Source organism: Triticum aestivum, chromosome 1B (genome assembly GCF_018294505.1).
Source record: "Triticum aestivum cultivar Chinese Spring chromosome 1B, IWGSC CS RefSeq v2.1, whole genome shotgun sequence".
NCBI classification, from domain to species: domain Eukaryota; kingdom Viridiplantae; phylum Streptophyta; class Magnoliopsida; order Poales; family Poaceae; genus Triticum; species Triticum aestivum.
In genome coordinates this window covers 279,377,408-279,387,988 of record NC_057795.1, presented here as the reverse complement: position 1 = coordinate 279,387,988, position 10,581 = coordinate 279,377,408, and the positions used below count along the sequence as shown (strand labels likewise).

General features: G+C 43.4%; 1 protein-coding gene across 2 annotated transcripts; it reads left to right on the top strand.

Moving 5' to 3' along the window:
- The first annotated feature begins 567 nt into the window (after positions 1–567).
- On the top strand, positions 568–3,660 carry LOC123119530 (E3 ubiquitin-protein ligase RZFP34). 2 transcript variants are annotated; one of them, XM_044539378.1, is made up of 11 exons: positions 568–785; positions 856–943; positions 1,076–1,135; positions 1,899–1,931; positions 2,023–2,100; positions 2,176–2,219; positions 2,321–2,361; positions 2,461–2,543; positions 2,630–2,721; positions 2,821–2,932; positions 3,087–3,660. In XM_044539378.1, exons 1-11 carry the CDS (start codon positions 760–762, stop codon positions 3,225–3,227), a joined length of 798 nt encoding a protein of 265 aa, XP_044395313.1. In that variant the 5' UTR covers positions 568–759; the 3' UTR covers positions 3,228–3,660. The 2 variants fall into 2 exon arrangements, with proteins under 2 accessions (XP_044395313.1, XP_044395305.1); XM_044539370.1 differs by having other exon boundaries at positions 2,321–2,389; positions 2,474–2,543.
- The last annotated feature ends 6,921 nt before the right edge of the window (positions 3,661–10,581 follow it).

Sequence of the window (10,581 nt, the reverse complement as noted above, 5' to 3'; positions counted from 1 at the left end):
CACTCACAATCAACAATTCAAGCAGAGGCACATGGAATCAATCTAGCGGCAATCATTATCAACATGCTAAATATTCAACAAGCAGCCATTTTAACGGACAATCTTACTCTTGCAAAAGCAGCAGCAACAAGATCTCCTAATTCTCAACCTGGACACTGGCAAATAAGGAGCATTCTGACAAACTTCTGTAATAACAATGCAACAAAACAGGTTCAGGTGTTTCATATTCCTAGAAGTCATAATTGTGAGGCTCATGTAGCAGCCAAGTTAACTCAGTCTCAGAATATATTTCCTGAACAGAGTTTTAGGATAAGCTGTTGTAATGTTCAGCATAAAAAATGGCATTGCCCCCTAATTCAAATCATTGCAGACATTGCTAATCAGGGATATGTCATTACCCATGTAAACTGCAGATAAATGAATGTATGTTAGGCGCCTTGTGCGCCTTTCTCTTGTTCAAAAAAAAAAACTTCAAGTCGTGAATGAAATGAAAAAACAAAGAAGCTGGTCCAGGTCCAGCCCCCCTCCGCCTATATATCCGGCCCGCGTCCCGCGCTTCTCCTCCAACACGCGCAGCACAGGCTACCCATTCTTTCTTATTAATTCCCGCCGGGCGCGTGCGCGTGCGCGTGAGCGGACGGACGGCAGCGAGCCTCTCCCGGACTCCGATTCCTTCCTCCTTCCTTCCGGCGGAGCTGATCGCCTCTCCTTCTCCTCTCCCAGAGAGGAAACCCGGAGGAAGCAGAGACGGCCGGACAGATGGATTTGGGGGCAGAGCAGCACGGGTAAGCAAATCAAATCAAACCAACCAGCTTTTCGGTTCGAGGCCACTGATTCGATGGTTTCCGGGTGAAGCTGCGAGCATTACACGAGGAGGTGCAGGATACGGGCGCCCTGCTGTGGCGAGGTCTTCGGCTGCCGGCATTGCCATAACCAAGCTAAGGTCTGCATAGAGTGCCTTTTTCCTTTCTCGCCAACGCCAAACGCCAACGCCATGCCGCGCGATTTCGCGGTCGGTCGGTCGGGCTGTGCTCTGAATTCGGACATTTGGGCCTGTTTGTGTTGGTTGCTGCAGAATTCGCTGGAGGTGGACCTCCTCGACCGGCACGAGATCCCCCGCCACGAAATCAGCAAGGTGTGTGCTCCTCCCTTAGCCCCATCTGTTACTTAATTCTATCTCGGTCATTCCGTGTTTTGCTGTATGCCTTCGACCTTCTTTTTCTTCCTCCTCCTCCACTTGGGTACCGGCGGTAGAATTGCAATCCCACTTGCTCACTCCCTTCCAATCCGATGGTTATGGCTGTGCACGCATGGACAGTTCCAAGGCACCAACTGCCATGCAGTGGCCAAGGGAGCCCGGTCGCCCATCCCAAAGATCTTTTTTTCGCCCCGTTTCGTCAGATAACTGATAAGGTTTATCTTGGATGACCCGCCGGGTCTTGATATTTCTGTTTTATATTCCGATTCTCGCCATCAAGATCGGCGCAAGTGGCCGGCCGGCGTGGTCATCGACTCCACATGATTGTTAGGTAGGTCCATGCGGATGCGACGATGTGTCGGCGTCACCACAACGGAGGCGGCTCGGAGAAAGGGGAAAGTGGAAGAAATGGAAAAGACAAAGGATACTTCGCTGTCAATCAAGATTAATTTCGATTTAACGGCACTTCACTGATTGAGCTGGCGCATAATTGAAGGGCATGATTGCATCCGGTAGCCATGTAGCTAGCTAGCTCCACCATGTGTCCATGTCCACCACCTCTCTGGTCACATAATTATATTGAGCAATTATAGTGGACTTCTTATTCTCTCTTTTTTCTCTCAACGGAAAACACTAGTCAGTAGGAATCATATGAACTCACATAGTTACTAAAGCTATTCTACTTTGTGATGTATCACAGGTTATCTGCTCTCTCTGCAACAAAGAACAGGATGTACGTGTAGTTCTACAGTAACTTTCACCTTTTGACTGTACTAATTGCATGACATGACATGACATGAAAACTGCTCCGTTTGGATCAACAGGTGCAACAGAACTGCTCCGGTTGTGGGGCATGCATGGGAAAATACTTCTGTGAAAAATGCAACTTCTTTGACGATGATGTACGTGTAATTCCACAGTCACTCTATTAAGCATTTTCATTTTCGATGTCTGACAGCTATGTTACCTTGTTACAGATCTCAAAGAAGCAGTACCACTGCGATGGATGCGGCATCTGCAGGCAAGTGCCTAATTTACGGTCATCCTTCTTTTCGTCGAAACGTTTACTGATTTTCTCTTCCAGAATGATCAAATGTTGGATACATTGTTCTCCTTTTTCAGAACTGGCGGCATGGACAATTTCTTCCACTGCGAAAAATGCGGTGCGTTGGGTGTGAAAGTTACTGCGTTGTAAGCTTTTCATGGCATGTCTCTCCATTAAAGATGGCTCTAATAGTAATCATGCCCTTGTTCACTGACAGGGTGTTGCTACAGCAATGTTTTGAAGGACTCTCATCATTGTGTGGAACGAGCAATGCATCACAACTGCCCTGTCTGCTTCGAGGTGACGCTTTGCTGTAATCCATGCCCTAAACACTCCTGATTTTGCAATTCTTGATTTGTAAAGACAACCATGCTTTTGAATCGCAGTATCTATTTGACTCGACCATGGACATCAGCGTACTGCACTGCGGGCACACGATCCATTTGGAATGCCTGAACGAGATGAGGGTTCATCACCAGTAAGCATTTCTTCAGACAACTGTTTGTTCGCATGAAATGGACGAGAGGGTCTGATCTGATCAAGATGCTTGCTTGGTTGGTTGGTTTGTTTTCCCCAGCTTCGCGTGCCCGGTCTGCTCACGGTCGGCCTGCGACATGACGGATGCATGGCAGAAGCTCGACCAGGAGGTCGCCGCCACGCCCATGCCAGAGTTCTACCAGAAGAAGATGGTAAGCAACTTTAATAAGATGGCCGCATGCATCGTTCTGATGAAGAGGCCGGGGGTAATCCTTCTTTTCAAAAAAAGAAAAATATGTAACCATCTTGCCAATGCTGGAACCTGAACAAACAGTGATGTGTTTCTTCTTCTTCTTCTTCTTCCAGGTATGGATCCTTTGCAACGACTGCGGGGCGACGTCGAGCGTGCGCTTCCATGTCCTGGCGCAAAAGTGTCCTGGGTGCAGCTCCTACAACACCAGGGAGACGAGGGGCGGCCCGGCTACAGCGGCGTGCTCCAGAGTCTGAGCGCCTGGAGGAGACGACAGTACAACAGACACTACTCACTCATAGTCACAGCTGTGACACTATCCAGGATCTGGTCAAGATGATGGGGGCATTAGAGCTAGCTTGTAGGTTGAAGCTGCTAGTGCTTGCTGCAGTAGGAAGCACAGGAGAGTGTCGCGTCTCCTCTGTGAACAAGCCAGGAATTGCTTGCCGTCGCCGACAGGGAGGCCGTCGCGATTGCTCATCGCAATTCGAAGAACAACGAAACTCGCTGCGCTTGCATAAATCCGGAGGAATGATTTACCGCTTGTCATGGTGCGCTTGATCATCCCCTCTGATAGGTATGAGCTGTTGTGTGGTACATGAGCCTGTCTAGAGAGCTCCTGTAAGGCTATGAAACAATTACACACCAGAAAGAAAACTTGTTCTTCTTTCTTTTAGAACTCCATTGCTACTTCGATGTCTACAAGCACCAGATTGCACCATGCACTGATGCACCCCAAAACATGCTTCTGTGATCTGTATGATTTTCTCATTGCTTGCATGAAGCAGAAATGTTTGTAACAGTATCGAACTTCAAAAAATAAATACGGGCCAGTATTCTAGAAATACACGGGCCAGCATAGTAGGCCTTGTTTTCACTGCCCATGCAAGGCCTAACTAACTATTTCTTCTACACTGGGCCACTCCGAAATCACTAATTAAGGAGTACTCTTTGCGGAGATCACTCCAACTCCCCCAGGTTGCGACAAGTGGCGCGCTGCATGTGTGCCATTTGTTGCAACCTGTGAGTTTTCCTTTTTTTCTAGATCCGTTTATTCAAAATGTTTTATCTCTTAAACCATGCGTTCAAATCTCGAACCGCTTTCACTATTGGATTCCTCGCGTCGAGATCTTCAAAACTAGATCCCATGTTGATAGGTTTTGACGAACTTTTTTTTTCATGAAAAAACTGACGAAAAAACCGAACCGGGAACATGTTTTTTTTTCCTTTCCGAAGGAGGCACGCCCGTGCCTCTCGCGGAAACAAAACAGTGCCTCTCGCGAACGAAAAATAAACAGAAAACACGTTTTTTTCATTTCCGAAAGAGGCACGCCCGTGCCTCTCGTGAAAGCACAACCGTGCCTCTTGCGGAAGCAAAACCGTGCCTCTCGCGAAAGGAAAAAAACAGAAACACGTTTTTTTCCCTTTCCGAGAAAAGCACGCCCGTGCCTGTCGCGAAAGCACAACCGTGCATCTCGCGAAAGCAAAACCGTGCCTCTCGCGGAAGAAAAAAACAAAAAACGTGTTTTTTCCTTTCCAAAAGAGGCACGCCCGTGCCTCTCGGAAAAGCACAACGTGCCTCTCGTGGAAGCAAAACCGTGCCTCTGGCGAAAAAAACAGAAAACACGTTTTTTTCGTTTCCAAGAGGCACAACCGTGCCTCTCGCGCAAAAAAAATATTTTTTTTCGAAAAAAAATCTTGGTCGAAAAGCTAGGGAAGACCGGTAGAAAACCAAAACGTCAAAAAAACCGTTTAAAAAGCCGAAAACGCGTGCGTAAAAAAATCCAGAGGAAGCGCCCAGAGCGCGATACGTGGCGAATGACTGTGAACGCGTCAAATGGCGCTGATCGTTGCGAAGCTCCCGAAGGAGCGCTCGTTAATTAGTTGCTCCCGGGCCACTCGTGCATTATGTCCAAACGAGAGGAAAAGGCCATGTTTCAAGGTGGATCCTATATGACGCGCGTGAGCGTCCAAGAGCTGCACCTTCGCTGAAGCGAGTCCCCACTTGGCCCGGCCCACGTACGATTTCCTGTGCCGTTTTCCTTCGTTGTTCGCTGTTGTTTCCTTCGCTGCTTCCGCACGGTTTTTGTTTTCCATTTTCTTCTGCTGTTTTTTGCTTCCAATTTTTCACTGTTTGGTCCGGTTTTTCGTGGTTTTCTTCCATGTTTTTTTATTTTTCTGTTTTGATTCCTTTTTCGTTTCATTTTATTTTACATTATTTTTTTATTTTTCTGTTCTGTTTCTTTTTCTGTTTTCTTATTTATATTTGCGTATTATATAAAATGTTCATTGTGTATGACAAGAAATTTCATTTTATTAAGAAAAATGTTCATTGTGTATTATGAAAATTGTTCACCGTTGCGATTAAAAATGTTCATCGTGTATTACAAAATTTTTCATTGTATATTATGAAATTGTTCAACGTTTTTTTTACTAAATGTTAAATGCGTATTCAAAAATTGTTCAATGTGTATATTCGTATTGTTTCAAAAATGTTCATCGTGTATTATTTAAAATGTTCAATGGATGTAAAAGATGTTCGGTATATAAATTTTTGAATTTTTCTATTTTGGTTAATTGTGTTCAACGAGTATACAAATGTTCACTATGTTTCTTAATTTTGTTCAGTATATATTACACAATGTTCAATGTGTATTCGTAAATTATTCAATGTATTTTTACAAATGTTCAGTACATGTCCAAAAATTGTTCAGCATGTATATTCATATTTTTTTCAAAAATGTGCAGTGTATATTAAAATAAGTTCATCGTGTATTATTTAAAATATTCAGCTTATTTTAAGAAGATGTTCAACGGCTATCGCAAAATGTTCAACGGATATTACAAAATATTTTATGTGTACTTAAAAAAAAGATTCAATACGAATATGGTACTTAAAGTTTTGCGCCTCAAATTATCAGAATAGGTCACCTGTTCCGTCGTTTAGCAACGCTAGTTGTAGAAAAGGGAGGTCGTGAGTTCGAACTCTCTTGAGAGCTCTTAGCTGACGCTCGCGAGCGTCAACGGAATATCCTACTCGCCGCTCACTGCTACAAACTGGCCCCGCTTCGCACAGGGGCGAGCGCGGAGCGATGCTTTTTGGGCCTGCCCACTTACGAACTTCCCAAACTGGTTTTGTGAACCTTCTAGTAGGTTTCATGAAACGTTTTATTTTATTTTATTGGTTTTTCACGTTTCTATTTTTTTTCGTTTGCTGTTTCTTTTTTATTATTTCATTTTTTCTTGTATTTTTCAGAACATATTCGCAGTTTTACAAAATGTTTAGGATTTTATTTTTTATTTCCTTTTCTTTTCTTCTCTTTTTTCAAAAAAATCGAAATTTTTAAGTTTTGTTCGTGTTTCAAAAAAAATGTTTAGTTTTTGAAAAAATGTTCTCAAAATTCAAAAATTGTTCTCTCTACATGAAAAAGTTCAAAACTTTCGAAATTTCGAAAATGTACCAGATTTTAACTTTTGGTTCAAATATTAAAAAATGTTCGCTCTTTCAAATTTGTCCGGGGTTTTTAAAAATTCATCTCTGTTTCAAAATTTGTTCTCAAGATTCAAAAAATGTTCATGCTTTACAAAATTGTTTGTGCTTCCAAATTTGTTCGGGATTTTTCAAAATTGTTCTCTATTTAGAAATTTGTTCTCAAGATTTAAAAAATGTTCATGCTTTAAAAAATAGTTCGCACTTCCAAATTTGTTCTCAAGATTCAAAAATCACTCGTGCTTTAAAAAATTGTTCTCAAATTCCAAAAATGTTCATGTTTTCGTAAAATGTTTGGAAAATTCAAAAATTGTTCTCTCTACACAAAAAAGTTCAAAACTTTAGAAATTTAGAAAATGTACCAGATTTCAACTTTTGGTTCACATATTCAAAAAATGTTCGCTCTTCCAAATTTGTCAAGGATTTTTCAAAATTGTTCCATGTTTCAAAATTTGTTCTCATGATTCAAAAAATGTTCATGCTTTACAAAATTGTTCGTGCTTCCAAATTTGTTCAGGATTTTTTAAAATTGTTCTCCATTTCAAAATTTCTTCTCAAGATTCAAAAAAGTTCGTGCTTTAAAAAATATTTCGCACTTCCAAATTTGTTCTCAAGATTCAAGAATCATTCGTGCTTTAAAAAATTGTTCTCAAATTCCAAAAATGTTCATGTTTTCGTAAAATGTTTGGGAAATTTAAAATTTGTTCGTTTTCATAGAATTTGTTCGCATTTTTTGAAAAAAAGTACGTTCAAAAAATTACTCAAATTTTGGAACAAAAAGTTGGGATTTTTTCAAAGAGTGTTTGCAATTTTAAAAATGTTCAGAATTTAGGACTTTCAAAAACAAATCTGTTTAAAATGTTCACTACTTTATTTTTTGTTTTTGAAATTTGAAAATAAGTGTGAGTTGTTAAATTTTGTATCGTATTTTTGAAACAGTGCTGGTTTTTAAAAATAATTAATAATTTCGAAGGATTGTTTGAAAAAAATATATGAAAGTTGTCCAAATTCTTCGTTGGTATTAGTTCTTATACTAGGACGCTTCACATATTAGTACCAGCAGTTGATAGGTCAACTAGTTAGCTCGTCTCCTACGCAACATGGAGGTCTAGATTTCGAATCGTGGCAGGACTGGACTGCTGGCGCATTTGTTTTTTTTTTAAACAGAACATAGCAGCGCTACTGAACAAGGAAACTGACATGCTCTCTATATTGGGCCGGCCCATTCGGGGCTTTCATGCGTGCGTCATGTCGCTATTTGACGCAGAATGCGTCCAATAGGAGTTCCCAGCGTCAACCACACGAGCTTCCGCGCACGCGCACGATCAGAATGGGCCGGCCCATTCAGTGGCGTCAAAACGAGCTGCTATTAATCCCAAAAAAAAAAGATGCGGCATCGAGGAATCGAACTCGACACCCCACGGTAGTGGACAAGTGTACAATACCACTTGAGCTGCTCACTGCTTGCTGTATATATGCCGCGCGAATTTATAAGAACTAAGAGCAGCGGAAGAAAAAAAATCAAAAGTTTTGACCATTAAACATTTTTGTGATATATGCTGAACAATTCTTCAGAACACATTGAACATTTTTGTGATATACACTGAACATTTTGTAAGTACACAATGAACATTGTTATAAATACGTTGAACATTTTCCTAGTATATAGTGAACATTTTGTTAAATGTGTGATTAATTTTTTTTAATACACAATGAACATTTTTATAAACGCAAGGTGAACTTTTTTGCAATATACGTTGAACATTTCCTTAATATACGATGAACATTTTTTGTAATACACAGTGAACTTTTTATATAATACCAAAAAATGAGAAGAAAAAAGAAAATAAGAAAATAAATGAAAATGTAAAAGGGAACAAAAAAACATAACAAAACCACTGAAAACCAGACAAAACAGTGAAAAAACCGGAAGCAAAAAAAGCACAAAAGAAAAACGAAAAAACACGAAGCAGCAGGGAATGGATAAACAGGCCAATCCCGCACGTGGGCCGGCCCAACCAGACGCTAGCCTCAGCGAAGGCACGACGTTTGGACGCTAACGAGCGTCATAGGATCCACCCTCTTGCGGGCACTCGCATTTTTGTTTTTTTTTTCACTTGTGAGCTCGTTTCCACCTAATGGGTCGGCCCAATCTTTTTTTACTTGTGAGCTCTCGCATTTTTTTTACTTGTGAGCTCGTTTCCTCCTAATGGGCCGGCCCATGCGCTCTTCCTTCAGCGAAGGCTTGACCATTTAATGCCCGCGCGGATACGCACCCTCTCGTTTAGGGTTTCTCGTCCTCCGACGGCGATCTCATCGCCGTTGTGAGTTGTTTTACCCGGCTGTCGGTCCTCCTCCTGCTAGCGCATACCTCCCTGGTCTGCTGCTTGGAGTTTAGGGTCGGAGCCTTTTTCTCCACGCGGGGTTGCTACCTGGTCTAACCCTAGATGGCGACTCCGGAATGATCCTCATCGACGGCCGGCTGGACCGGGAAGAACTTGGAGGAGATGCTACAGCACCTCGATCTGAAGGACAAGGAGCTGGATGACGTGGTCGTAGGCGAGGAGGAGTTGAGGAAATTTGAGGCAGAGGCACGGTGGCTGGCCATCGGGAAGCTGAACACGACGCGTCGTTTTAGTTCCACTGCTATGTTCGAGACACTGAAATCGATCTGGGGTCGAGCGCAGGTGCCGAACTTCAGAGAGGCAGGCGACAACCATTTTGTGTTCCAGATGTTCTGTTTGGGGAACTGGAAGAAGGTCGTCCATGGCGGTCCATGGCTGTTCAAGGGGATGGGTCTTTTGATCGAGGATTACGATGGCAAGACAGAACCGGAATCAGTGGTCTTTGATGGTCTGTATGTGTGGGCACAAATCCATAATCTCCCTGATCTGTATCGTAAAACAGAAATTGTGGATCAACTTGCTCGCCGCATTGGCAGAGTTAAGGAGGTGGTACTTGCTCCAAAGCTCTACTATGAAGGAGATTATGTCAGAGTTCGCGCAAGGGTGCTGGTTAACAAGCCCCTGACCAGAGTTATGCCACTGAATGTCACGGGTGAGGGGCGTCGTTTCCTCCCAGTCAAATATGAGAAGATCCCCTACTTTTGTCAGGTATGCGGTTTCATGGGGCACAACCATGAAGAGTGCGGAGACGGGGTGTGGGAACCAAAACAGAGGCAGTTTGGAAGCTGGATGCTCGCCCAACGCAAGGAGGTGACCCCTGATCAACAGCAGTATGGTCGTCCCGCTCGAGGGGGATGGTCCCGGGGCCGAGGCAGAGCCGGGACTGGACGTGGCAGAGCCCCACCAAATAACCAGGAGGGTCCGCGCAAAAGGTCATCCCAGGAAGCTGGCTTTGAAGATGGAGATGATATAGATGCTGATGTGACCCTCTGAAACCTACGGCTGGCCTTAGCTCGTCTGAGGAGCCAGTGGCACGGCGTAACCTGAATGACGTTCTTAATGCTAGTAGCAACATGCCTGAAGAGAGAGGTAACACGGGGACGAACTCTATCTTTACTGATCAAAGCCAAGCGCTAGTGATGGCACAGAAGGGAGTTACAAGTGCCATACCTGCGAGGGAGTCTAATACACCACCGCCTCCACCGGCGTATATGTCTCCAAGGGAGTCGAAGAAAGCTAAGAATGTTTCCTCACCGAGGAAGGATAATAAGATGGCATTATTGGCGGGCTCCGAGCCGGGGCGCCGCCAGGCCCAATGAAAATATTATGCTGGAACTGTCGCGGGATTGGCGACCCTGCGACGGCCAGAGAACTCCGCGATCTCGTGGAGAGGAGTTCGTCGTTGGTTCTTTGCTTAGTTGAAACTCAACTGCCGAAGAATCGTGTTGAAGGTCTTTGTTTTTTGTTAGGTTTTGATTTCAGTTTTGGAGTTGGTAGTTCTGGTCGCAGTGGCGGCATATGTATCTTTTGGAAAAATTCTCTGGATGTTTCAATAAAAAACTTTTCTCGGTATCATGTGGATGTATGGGTTAAGGAACCATTGAAGGAACAATGGCGGCTCTCGTGTTTCTATGGTGAAGCAAATAGAAGCCTACGCTACAAGACGTGGGATATGATGAAGCGTTTGAGAGGCGAAAGCACTCTGCCGTGGCTGTG

Excerpts from the sequence above, each read along its gene's own strand:
- LOC123119530 (XM_044539370.1), top strand. The coding sequence starts at position 760 with ATGGATTTGGGGGCAGAGCAGCACGG. Across the intron at positions 944-1,075 it reads ATTGCCATAACCAAGCTAAG|AATTCGCTGGAGGTGGACCT; the intron begins GTCTGCATAGAG and ends TGGTTGCTGCAG. Across the intron at positions 1,136-1,898 it reads CCCGCCACGAAATCAGCAAG|GTTATCTGCTCTCTCTGCAA; the intron begins GTGTGTGCTCCT and ends GATGTATCACAG.